Source organism: Bacidia gigantensis (genome assembly GCF_019456465.1).
Source record: "Bacidia gigantensis strain McMullin 20006 chromosome Unknown contig_244, whole genome shotgun sequence".
Lineage (NCBI taxonomy): Eukaryota > Fungi > Ascomycota > Lecanoromycetes > Lecanorales > Ramalinaceae > Bacidia > Bacidia gigantensis.
The window spans coordinates 1,060,260-1,072,574 of record NW_025408600.1 but is presented as its reverse complement, the minus strand read 5'-3'; the positions used below and the strand labels follow the sequence as shown (position 1 = coordinate 1,072,574).

The 12,315-nt window shown below is 48.1% G+C and overlaps 4 protein-coding genes across 4 annotated transcripts; all 4 read left to right on the top strand.

The window, feature by feature from the left end:
* Nucleotides 1–34: 34 nt before the first annotated feature.
* Nucleotides 35–1,901, top strand: KY384_004989 (uncharacterized protein; the record flags this gene model as incomplete). The annotated part of the gene is made up of 2 exons (XM_044813491.1): nucleotides 35–270; nucleotides 320–1,901. The coding sequence occupies 2 exons, from the start codon at nucleotides 35–37 to the stop codon at nucleotides 1,899–1,901; spliced, it is 1,818 nt and encodes a 605-aa protein (XP_044669769.1).
* Nucleotides 1,902–1,921: 20 nt separating this feature from the next.
* Nucleotides 1,922–4,222, top strand: KY384_004988 (uncharacterized protein; the record flags this gene model as incomplete). The annotated part of the gene is made up of 3 exons (XM_044813490.1): nucleotides 1,922–3,343; nucleotides 3,391–3,729; nucleotides 3,782–4,222. 3 exons carry the CDS (start codon nucleotides 1,922–1,924, stop codon nucleotides 4,220–4,222), a joined length of 2,202 nt encoding a protein of 733 aa, XP_044669768.1.
* Nucleotides 4,223–8,758: 4,536 nt separating this feature from the next.
* Nucleotides 8,759–9,805, top strand: KY384_004987 (uncharacterized protein; the record flags this gene model as incomplete). Its single annotated transcript, XM_044813489.1, has 1 exon — nucleotides 8,759–9,805. One exon carries the CDS (start codon nucleotides 8,759–8,761, stop codon nucleotides 9,803–9,805), a length of 1,047 nt encoding a protein of 348 aa, XP_044669767.1.
* Nucleotides 9,806–10,192: 387 nt separating this feature from the next.
* NDH2 (External alternative NADH-ubiquinone oxidoreductase mitochondrial) lies at nucleotides 10,193–11,995 on the top strand (the record flags this gene model as incomplete). The annotated part of the gene is made up of 2 exons (XM_044813488.1): nucleotides 10,193–10,565; nucleotides 10,614–11,995. The coding sequence occupies 2 exons, from the start codon at nucleotides 10,193–10,195 to the stop codon at nucleotides 11,993–11,995; spliced, it is 1,755 nt and encodes a 584-aa protein (XP_044669766.1).
* Between the last annotated feature and the right edge of the window lie 320 nt (nucleotides 11,996–12,315).

The window sequence follows — 12,315 nt, the reverse complement described above, 5'->3', positions numbered from 1 at the left end:
ATTTTTTTTCCTCACGGACTCTCGTATACTCGACATGGCTCCTTCCATCTCAAACCCAACGCCTGCCCAGTGCTTGAGCTTGTTACCAAAGCTGAATGATGCAGACGCAGACATTCGATATATGTCACTCAACGACCTTTACAGCCTATTGACTGCGGGTGCCTCGACCTTTTTGACCAGTGAGTATCATACTAGTGCCAAGATCATTGACGGGATCATACAAGCACTTGATGACCAGAATGGCGAGGTTCAAAATCAAGCTATCAAATGGTATGTGCGAAAGCAAGTAGGGATGGTCACGAGACTGATCTCCTCATAGTGTAGGGGCTTTGGTCTTGAAACTACCGGCCGATATTCTTGCTCCTTTCATACATCGAGTGTCCAATATCAAGACGACTCATTCTGTCGACACCTCTATTCCAACCACTGCGCTGCGGACATTTATAACCTCGTTCCCATCCCCTCTACCAGGACTGCCGCCGCCGGATAAAACGAGCGAAGCCTATTTGGCTATTAGCACAGTCATGATCCCTCGGCTCCTAGGCTATCTGGTGTTTCCTCCTCCGCAGGTAGGCCTTCCTGCGCCACCCCCAGGTATGCTCGAGATCGGCTCCCCGAAAGGTGTCAATAGCGACGCCGTTGACGTGCTTGTCGAAATCATTCGTTGTTTTGGTCCTATGTTGAGAGATGCGGAAAAGCAAGCGTTACAGAAGACGCTGATGACCATACTTTATGATGGACGCACAGGATCTGTGGTTAAGAAAAAGGCCGTTGTGGCCATCTCCATTCTCTGTGTTTACATGCAGTCTACCCTTCTGAAGTCCCTAGTATCGCAAGTAATCGAAGCCTTCAAAGGCCCTGGCCTGACGATTGCTAAGAGGCGCCTGCTCCTCACTACAATTGGTTCAATCTCGAGATCGGTGCCTCAAAGACTTGGACCGCATGCAAAAAGCTTAATGCCCTTCGTTCTGACTCCGCTAAGTGAGCAGGAGTTTCAAGATGCAGATATAGATCTAGAGGATGGCGAGCCAAATGTTGAAGTTGAAGAGTTACGGGAGGCAGCTCTAGTTGCTCTTGAAGGTTTCCTTACGTGCTGCAGTAATGACATACGTGATTTTACAAACGAATCTATCGATGCCGCAGTGAGGTACGTAAGCTATGATCCTAACGCTGCATCTGATGAAGACGACGAGATGGATGGGGCACATGATGATGAGAACGAAGATGCATATGACGGTGGTGAGGAAGACTTTGAGCAAGACGTTGCATTCAGCGATGATGAAGATGCAAGCTGGAAGATTCGTCGTTGTGCTGCAAAAGCTCTTTTCGCTATTATCTCCACCCGCAGCAATGGAGATCTCCTAGAGAGTGGTACATTGTACGATAAGATAGCTCCAGTTCTTGTGAAACGTTTCAAGGAGCGGGAGGAGAATGTCAGACTTGAAGTAATTGTCACACTGGCGCTTCTTATTAAGAAGACAGGTGAGAGCTCTGCTGTAGGGACTCTGCCTGTGATTGACAAAAGCATGGCTACCACTGATAGCCGTCGGTCAAGAAAGAGACGGCGTGTCGACAGCACTACTGAGCCTCCTGATGCAGCTGGAGCATTTGCAGTGTCGCTAGGTCTCAATTCTCCAGCTGCATCTCCGTCCCCCGTCTCTGGTCCCCGCGCTGAGCTCGCTCGCCTCAATGCTGCAATAGTAAAGGGCGTCTCACAATTACTAAAGCAATCGTCGATTCCTACAAGACAAACGGCTATTTCGCTACTACGAGAATCAGTCCTGGTTCAAAACGGTGGGCTTTCGGACCATCTCAGCAAGATCATAGACCCTCTCCTGGATATAATCAGGACTGCATCCAACGCCCCTACAGGCTCCTCTTCTACCGCAGTTGGGGGGTAGCTGCAGCGAGTGGTGGCATAATGCGTATCGAGGCGCTCCAACTTCTCGGCGCCATATGTGATTCGCATTCTTCCAATATATTGGCCTCATATCTTGACAGAATCGTCTCTGCAGCAGTCAGCGCAGTCAAAGACAGCAATTACAAAGTATCTGGCGCTGCGTTGCAAACTTTGGAGGGTGTTGTAAAAGCCATGACTCCTCCACGTACAGCAGGTACCGAGAAACAGCGGATTGACTACCTCAGCAAAGTCTATGAGGTGGTCTCGGTGAAGGCTACGTCTCTCGATGTAGATCTTGAAGCGAGGCGCAAGGCGATACATGCTCTTAGTGTTGTATTAGCCCGTACTTCTGGCACAAACAACACGAAGCTCTTAGCTGCCGACAAACGATCAAATGCGCTTGACATTCTACATGATCGCCTTAACAACGAAACGACACGTCTCTCCGCGGTGAAAGCTATTGAAATTGTGGCCGTATCAGCCACAGACAAGAATGACTTGCCGCCTTCTTGGATTGAGTCTGTCTCGCTTGAGTTGGGAGCTCAACTGCGAAAGGCTGACCGCGATTTGCGCGGTGCAAGTCTTGCTGCTCTACGAAGCCTCACCCATAACCCAAGGGCATTGAGCAAGTTAGACGAGTCAACGGTGCAGAGCCTAGCCACTCTGTTGCTACCCTTGGTAAGCGCCGGCGACTTCAATCTGCTCGCCGTGGCGCTGTCAATTTTGAGCCGATTGGTTAAGTCCAGCCATCAGACGGTCACCAATGCGAGTCTCAATAAAGCTCTCTGCGATGTGATCATCTCGAACCCAGGAGGAAGAGCTTTCGAAGCGCTGCTAACAATAGTTCAGGACATTGGTGAGCAAGGCGTAGGTCAGCCACTCATGCATCAATTGCTCCAAGAAATTGGAGTATCGGGAGATCCAACGATCGTTGGAAAAGTTATCGGAACTCTTTTCGTCTCGGGCAGCGATACTGTTGGTGTAACTCTAAAACAATTCGAAAGCGAGCTACGAAACTCTAAGGACTATGCTCGACAATGCCTAGCCCTTTCCATTCTCGGAGAAGTTGGCTCTCGAATGGGGCCGTCTTTTCCTCTGCAATCAGATATATTCACTGATCGGTTCAGCTCAAAGTCAGATACGGTAAGGCGAACCGCTGCTATAGCCCTTGGCCGTGCTGGTAGCGGTAATATAAAGGCATGTCTTCCGACTATTCTTTCCTATACCAACAAGACAGGCCAATTGCAATACCTATCGCTGTATTCCATCAAAGAGGTCCTTCAAAACGCCGGCAGCTCGAGATCCGATGTTTCTCCTTATACAAAAAAGATCTGGGATAATCTCCATGCCGCATCTCAGCTCGAGGACAACAAGACCCTAGGTGCCGAATGCATTGGTCGCATCACGGCTATTCAGCCTGGAACTTTTCTTCCCCTGCTTCAGGTATATGACAACTTCAGAATCAGAGAACAGTACTAACGTCAGCATAGGGCTATCTGAAGGAGAAAATCCCCACAGTGCGAAGTATGGCCATACAAGCTGTCCGTTTTACTTTTGCGGACAATGATGAGACTTTTGATGAAGCCCTGAAGCCCATTCTTGTTGATATGCTCTCCATCATGCTCAATGATCCTAATACGGAAAACCGGCGTCTAGCTTTAGGAACGTTCAACTCAGCTTTTCAACACAAATCTGACATGATATCTCCACATCTAAGCATACTCCTACCTTTGGTAATGAAAGACTCGCATATTGATCCTGATCTCATCCGGGAAGTGCAAATGGGTCCGTTCAGACATAAGGTAGATGAAGGGCTTGAATTACGCAAGGTAAGGTAGTGTCCTTTATCTTACGGAAGAAGTCCACTGACGAGCTCTATAGAGCGCATACGAGACACTATTCTCGCTCATGGAGACCGCGTATCCACGCATCAATCATGCAGATCTTTTTGACCGCGTCACTGCCGGTCTAGAAGACGAGCACGAAATAAAGATGCTCTGCAACTTGATGTTGACAAAATTGATCGACTTGGATTCTGACGAGACGGCCCGACGACTTGATCCCATCGCCGAGAAACTCCGGGTGATAATGAGCTTCAAACCCAAGGAGAACTCCGTAAAGCAAGAAGTTGAAAAAGCAGCTGAAGCGAGCAAGGCTGCCCTGAAAGTCACCGTGAGACTGCATAATTCGTTTCCAACAGCGTCCAGTGGCAGCAGTGGTGTTCAGTCACAGAACTGGAAGGGTTACTGGGAATGGCTTAGTAAAGAGCACAAGGCTTTGCTGATGAATATGGAGAACGAAGTCAAGACTCAGGCGGCGTGAGCGACGTGGTGGATAAATTGGAGCACCTTGGTATTCTTGACGAGATTTGCGAAGCGCTCGCAGATGCCTTCAGGCTTAACATTAGAGAGGGAAAAATATGAAAAGTTGAAATTCGAAGCTTGTCCGCGTGCTGAAGTCTTGTTTCTTTGCTTGCTTGCTATTCATCTCTGCTACATTGCCGACTAGGCCAAGATCATCATTGACACCATCTCAAGGGTTGCTCTGCTATACTGGCGTGTACGACGAGGGAGCTTGTCTGTGAGGTAAAAATAAACATGTGCCTCGTGTTTGATTGATGTGGAAAGTTTTCTGAAAGAAGAATATCGATCTGAACCTATTGTCTAGGACTTGTTAGCCAGCATGTCAATCGTTAGCTCCATGTTGTGCAGGGTTTACCAGCTTACGGTCATGGCCCACTCCTCTGACCGGCGGTCCTCATAGAAACTCATGATATTCAGTCCACTCCTTCTCATGACGTATGGATAGAGTACTGTTTAACGGCTATTGTTCTTCAGGAAATACAGATCCGTCTAGAGTGTGATCAGTAAGAAACGTCCGACTTACCCACGGAGGGGTTGAAGAGCTGCCAAAGAATTACATCAAAGACAATAGCCTTCGAAGTCACCTTCGTTGAACACTCACAGTAAGTTTGAATAACACATTCCGATGGTTTAGACGATGCAGGATATCACATGATGTTTCTTGTGGATGCGCAGGGCCGCCAGGGCCTTGAGGTCCCAAGAACCAAGCATGACAGATCTTTCCTGATGAGTGTTTTACTTCCGAATATGCGATCGCGGAGGAAGATTGGATTTCATCTCTGGAGCTCTGGTCCCCCATTCTGGTATTGCAATACTTTGGCTTGGTTTGTACCAGTTCGCTATAACAAAAGTTAGTCAAGAATTGCTGTGGGTGAAAAGGCTATGTTTTACCAGGCCCGGCAAGTGAAGCACATGATTTCACGAACAGAATAAAAGGATAGTTCCAGTACAACAGAGAGAGGGAACATGGCCTCAAAGGCGAAAGGGCCAATCTTTTGTCAATTTTTCCCGCGAAAACGATTGAATACCTACATGAAGCAAGGAGTGTAGCCCTGTACAGCCACGTTATGTGAGTGGGGAAGGTCACGGAGCTGAATACCCAATTGAGATTAATCCGAAGACGTAGACATGGTTTCTTAAAATTGCTACATCTCAGTTTTTGACCGTCTCAGCTTTTGTGTATCTGCTAAACATCGTCCTAACGCAAGCCTACCAATATCGATACTTTCGATACCTCAACGATTCCCATTCACCTAATTTTAATATTGAGCTTCATTCATTTCAGAAATTTCTGGTTGGCACGAAATACTAGAGCTCGATCAGCGAAAGAGACGCAAAATCTCGAAGATTTCCCCGAAAAGTGTCGAAGGAGAATAAAATTAGCACTCACAAATTTTGGGCTTGCGAATTCTGGAAGTTTCTCACACGGTACTCCTATTGGCATGACAGAGCCCGGTGTCTTGTATATGGCATAGCGCTTTACTTCGTATTTTCCCTGTTCTGCTGTGATTCTCACATACTCAGCGACGGGTAGGATTGGGAACGCCCTCTTGGAGCTTTGGCCGTTTGGTCCAGCAGACGCGTTATTCGACATTTCCTGCTCAATGTCTTGCGTAAAACCACAATCACTCATCATACCTTAACATGGAGCGTAACGTACCCGGTGAAGACCAATCTATATCATTTCGGAGAAGTCATTGTTGGACCAAGGAATGACAGGGGGCTAAAAACCTCAAATCGAGTATTCATTTCTGACACGATGCAAGGAGATGGAACCTTATGGGACCAAAATGCAGCCCTGTGGATGGAACGTGGCATTGGGCGCCGTAAGGCTTATCGTGCAAACATTGAAAAGTTGCCAGAAAATACCTTCGGTGTCAGCGTAGAGCCGCAGACAAGAACTTTATCATTCGTTACTTCACGATATCTAATCATTGGTGCATTTATTCCACAGGTGTTGATCCATTCGAGTCCTCAAGTCTTCTTGTCTCCCAATAAGATAGTGAATGCCGTTGCCTTGACTTCTTGCTCATGCTTCGATCTTGAATCAGGAAATACAACGTAATACTGAAGTATCGTCAGTCATAAGGGTTTTGAGTCCTGTTGATTGTGGAAAAGCCGCCAAATTAAACAATCGCCAGGACAAAGGAAGCACCTTTCGCACGGCACTCACGGTGAGCTTCGTTATCATATCACTTGGACCTAGCCTTCGAAGATCCTCACATGGTACCTTTACTTCGGCATTTCTACCGTCAGGTGTCTTTAAAAAGGCAACACACTCCGCTTCCTTGTCTGCTTCTTTCTTTTTCATATAGAGGTTCGCTTCGTGCTTGTGGGCATCTTTCGACATGGCTTGCTTCTTTGTCCTGTGTCAAATATCAGTGACTTAGTAATATGGAAGGAGTCTAGTAAGCTACGAGACGGAGTAGTTTAGAAGTATAAAACCAATGATGAAATAGGTAGAACACGCAACGGAAGATAACAAGAGGCAAAGAAAGAAGCTTCGTTGCCCAAGGACGATCTCTTATCAATGTCCCCGAAGCGAGCATTTTTTGGCGAAATGCAAGGAGAGGTAGCCCTATGCAGACAATATGCAGCCCCGTCGGAATCGACAGACGCGTACATTGCGCCCGCTATTCGATCATGGCGACTTTCAGATGCCTATTGGTTACTACTATCAACGATGTCTACCGTCTAGTGCCTTGGAGCTCCCACTTTTCGACTTCAACATCGAGCCCAGCTGACACAAGTCACTTTTGATTGTTTGAATTAGCCTAACATCAGCGAAACTTGCGAGTTGTCCATAGATTCGGTATGGCTAAAGAAAGATGTTGGAAATGGTACGTTTGCAAGCCGCGAAGGAGTACTCACAAGCGTTTTGCCCTCGGTATCGTCTTAACGCAGTCCATGAAGCTGCTCACATGATATCTGTACTGAGACAGGATCGCCAGGCGTCGACAATACGGCAAGACAGGTGTGTAATACTCCGGACTTGTACGTTTTCACAACATGAGTCGCGGAAAGAGCAAGGGTTTTCTTATTGAGATCTTCATTAACCAGCAGATCCGTCTTGCTTAGTATCCTGCATTGACCTACAATTATTCACTGGGAGGTTGTGAGAGGGATGATACATACGTTTTGAAGTAACCTATCCATGCAATTTCATGAACAGGTTACAAGTGAAAAGAGAAGCAAGGGAAAAGCTTGATTCATGTAATCTATGGCTTTTAAGACGCAAGGAGATGGAGCCCTACGCATCTCATCTGCAGCCTTACGGAGACAAGTTGTGGGGCATGTGAGAACGTGATTCGCACGGTCCTGATCTTTTATCTGTCATCCCCTTGAAAACGACTTGAAGCTGTTCAAGGAGCATCAACACGTGTCATGCACAAGAGTGACCTTCTAATGACCTTGTGAGAGGGTAGCGATGTCAACTTTTACGGACTTTGAAATGGGCGATGTAATGGGCGATGTCAACCAGCGCCCAATACATGCGTCCTATGAAGTGGGGACATTATGAAAAAGCCATGGTGGGACTAGCGACGCAACTCTTATGCAGCCCTATTTGCTGGCAGGATCAATGCAGTACCGACCAGCAGCAATGTCTCACTTGGCTCGCATACCTAGCTACTAGTCTAGTCAGCTTGTCAATCTTGATTCGCGTTATTCGATCATCGCCTTGAAGGCTTGAAGGGCAATACCTACCATTCCAGCAGCATCGACATAGTCCCAAGACCAGTAATCTCATGTTCTTATCAAGGTGCTGAAAGAAAAGGTCTGGCGCACGCTGGAAAGGAAAATCTCTGGAATCGTCTGCAACAAGGTGTTGAGGAAGTCTCTTATCAGAGGCCGAAGGTGCATTGTCTTCCAGGATTGCTGGCATATAAATACTAAGTTGGCGGCAGAAGTCGCATCATTTGAGATCGTTAGATGTTTATCGCCCTGCTCCGGTAGAGGTGATTCTATCGTCCCAATGACTGAAAAGGCGAGCACAACCATACAGAAGAACAACATTTAAATAAAGAAGATTTACCACCGCATGGAGTGGAGACCCTCCAGGACGCTCATACTTTCTTGGGATTTTCAACAAATATGGCACCTCACGTATTATTAGGATCCAATTGATATCATTGCGCTTACATGCGTCGGTAGGCGCCTGAGCTCTGAAACGGTTTTTGGGCGACTCGCGGTGTCAAGGTCGTCTGTGTCTTGTGTCTTTCGAACCAATAGCATGGCCGTTTGATCACTTCAACCCGCGATGATAAGATGCAAATAACCCAGCAATATCCATAGCATACTTGCTATGCATTTCACGCCTGAATCGACTAGCGCGCTGACTCTACATCTCGGAATGTGGACAGCTTCAGAGACTGTCATGATTTCATTCGTCTGATCAGGCTCTTCGCTCTTCCCAGCGATTCACGTTTGCCGATACAGCTGTAATGGCCACGGCTTTCAAAGCTCCTGCTATTTTGTGAAACCAAAGGGAACCACAATGGATTTGATGTTTATAGCCCTCTGGGTCAGTGTGCTCTTAAGTCCTCTCGCTCACACAGCGCCTCAAGATGTTGGTCTAGAACCCAATTCGACGAACGGTAATGCTACGCTGGACTTGTCCGTCCAAGGGGTGATCGGAGGCCCTGATTATACCGCTACATGGGGTTTCGTTCCAGCAGTGCCCATCCCCGGACTCACTTTCTGCATGGTGGTGATACTAGCACTGTGTGATCTCGCCCTGGCCGACTACAACGAGTATGTTCCATTGCCTATGGAATTCAGATACCCTGCATACAACGGCATGAGCATAACTGTTTTAGATAGACGGGGTATTACCACAATCACAAGGAAATATGTGGTGATAGCCCTTTTCTACCTCTTGAAGGGCGCTGCCGAAAAGAACGCCTGCGGGCAAGGAACGTTCGAATTATACTTTAGGCACCGACTCGTGGCACTGATCCACGTGGATAAGCACGAGAGCCTACCACCAACTGCTTCACCAGACAGCTCGGACCCAATTGCGGAGCAACTCAATTCAAGCAGCCCAGCCAGCATCGTTGATATCGAGCACTACAATTACTCCTCCGTGCCCCATTCGCCTAAAGGTGACATCGACTTGGCCCAAGAGCCATCCAATACACCTTTCCGCCTCTACTACAACTTTTACGGCTCCAGCTTCCCAGTAGATAAATACTTCATTACGCTCGCATTTGGGCTTGCCCGCCTTGCCGAACGAGAAGTTGATGTCGTCTTGACTCAGGTGGATGAAAGCTTGGGGAGCACCCCCAACCATTTGCTGCTTACCTCTTGGCAGCACCCACCCCGGACGCAGCCTCCCTTTTTCCTGAACGGGCTGGCTGTTCGCGGTTTGTGCAAACTTGCCAAGGTTGCCGTGAAGGATCGGAAGTTCCAGGAGGTGGAAGCAGTGATCGAGATGGGGCCTCAGACGCCGGTTGGAATTATTAATATGACGAGGATCGAGAGTGCTCAGAGTGGGCAAAAGGGCGCCGGAAATGATATTGGTGAGCAGGTGGAGGTGCTATGATAGTCCGAAAAGAGTTTCCCAAAACCTCCCAATGCCTCCTGTAGCGCCGACGCTTGATGCAAACGGAAAGGGATTAGAAAGGCGGCGATATCTGCGTCATTCTTGCCAATTGACAGGTTTGGTCTGGCCCTAATCCGCAGTTCATTTTGGTGATCGCTTCCCTGTAACTCACAATTTGCACTGTTGCGGACTCTGACTACGCTTTCTTCGAACAAGTGTTCGAGGGTTGTCGAACCGAGTCATCTCTAGGCCAGCAAGGGGGACTCGAACGCCGGGCACCTATTGGGAAGGAGAAAATGTAGGGCTGAAATTCTCCGTATCTCCAATTGGCTTTCTCGAGCGACAGACCAAAAAAATCTTCCATTCTCCTTTCGAAAGCGCCTGATCATGGCGTCTAAGTCCGCCTTGAGGCCTCTCCAAAGCCCACTCTCTCTTCGATTCAAGCCAATCAGTTCTTTTGCCCCTTCGCGCCGCCTATTCTCGACAACCCTCAGATCCTTTCGCCTTGCTCCTGCACGTGATGCTCACAGACCCAACTTCTCTAGTCTTACCGCGAGACATGCCTTTAGACGCTCATACGCAGATCTAGCGTCTCCTAAGCCGAAGAGGAGAATCAGAGGCTTTTTCAGGTGGACGTGGAGGTTGACATACCTCTCAGCTATCGGCGGAGTCGCTTATCTTACATTTCATATCTATCAATTGAGAACTCCATCAGAGCAATATGCGCCAGATCCATCAAAGAAAACCTTGGTCATACTCGGTAGCTATAATTCCCGCGTTGTCAATTGAAGCTTACTGATCCCGATAGGTACTGGCTGGGGCTCTGTGTCGCTCTTGAAGAAGCTTGATACTAGCCAATATAACGTCGTTGTCATTTCGCCTCGGAACTACTTCCTCTTCACCCCTCTGCTACCATCATGTACGACCGGATTGATAGAACATCGATCCATTATGGAACCTATCCGCAACATACTCCGGCACAAGGAGGCGATGGTCAAATATTACGAAGCCGAAGCCACAAAGGTTGATTATGAGAAGAAGGTGGTGTACATCAATGACGACTCTGAAGTCAAAGGAGACGTATCTGCCACCGAAGTACCATTCGACATGCTTGTAGTCGGAGTCGGAGCCGAGAATGCAACTTTCGGCATTCCAGGAGTTCGCGAGCACTCCTGTTTCCTAAAAGAAGTCAATGATGCCCAGGCCATCCGCAAGCGAGTCATGGATTGCGTTGAAACAGCCAATTTCAAAGACCAAAGCCCAGAAGAAGTCAAAAGGCTATTGCACATGGTCGTCGTGGGCGGTGGACCGACCGGTGTTGAGTTCGCCGGCGAGCTCCAAGATTTCTTTGAAGAAGATCTCAAGAAGTGGATTCCAGAAATCGTTGACAACTTTCACGTCACCCTCGTCGAAGCATTACCCAACGTCCTGCCAATGTTCTCGAAGCAATTGATCGACTACACCGAGTCCACATTCAAAGAAGAAAAGATCACAATTCGAACCAAGACAATGGTCAAGAACGTTACAGACAAGTACATCGAAGCTGAACACACCAAAGCAGATGGAACAAAAGAAAGAGAGATTCTCCCGTATGGTTTGCTCGTCTGGGCCACAGGTAACGCCCTCAGGCCTGTCGTCAAGGACCTGATGTCTCAGCTACCCGCACAAAAGGATTCCCGCCGCGGCCTCGCTGTCAATGAATATCTTGTCGTCAAAGGCACAGAAAACGTCTGGGCCGTAGGGGACTGTGCCATTGCCAATTACGCCCCTACCGCCCAAGTCGCCAGCCAAGAAGGCGCCTTCTTAGCACGCATGTTCAACTCACTAGCAAAGACCGACACAATCAACCGCGAGCTCGCCCACTTATCCGAAGAACAGTCTTCAAAGTCAGGGGACGAGCGCAACGCAGTTTTTGAGCAGATCAAAGCACTGCAGAAGCAGCTACGTCGCGTCAAGCAGATTGGTCCCTTCGAGTATTCGCACCAGGGCTCACTCGCTTATATTGGACACGAGAAAGCGGTGGCCGACATCAGTTGGTTGAGCGGGAATCTTGCCAGCGGCGGGACCATGACTTACCTTTTCTGGAAGAGTGCGTACCTGAACATGTGCTTCAGTACCAGGAACAGGGTCTTAGTGTGTGTCGATTGGTTGAAGGCGAAACTGTTTGGACGGGACGTGAGTCGGGAATAGATCAGTTACTCTCTACAGGTGCTGGCATAGATCAGGCGGAGGATGGCGTTTCTACATTCCGACAGGGTTTGAAGTCTGATAGCGATACACAAATGCTGCTCGACCGTGTGATTCCATACAATTTTTAATGTCATTGTCAAAGTAAACATAACCGGGCTGGAGCTGGCTGTTCTATTTCCTTTTCCATCTGTAAGCATCTTGAGCCATGCTTCATCATCATGCGTATGCTCTTGCAAGGTACTCGGACAGTGATCATCAAGTCATCAATCATGACCACTCCTCACGCATTGTCCTGCCCTCTGATCATCCCCCTATTCAGT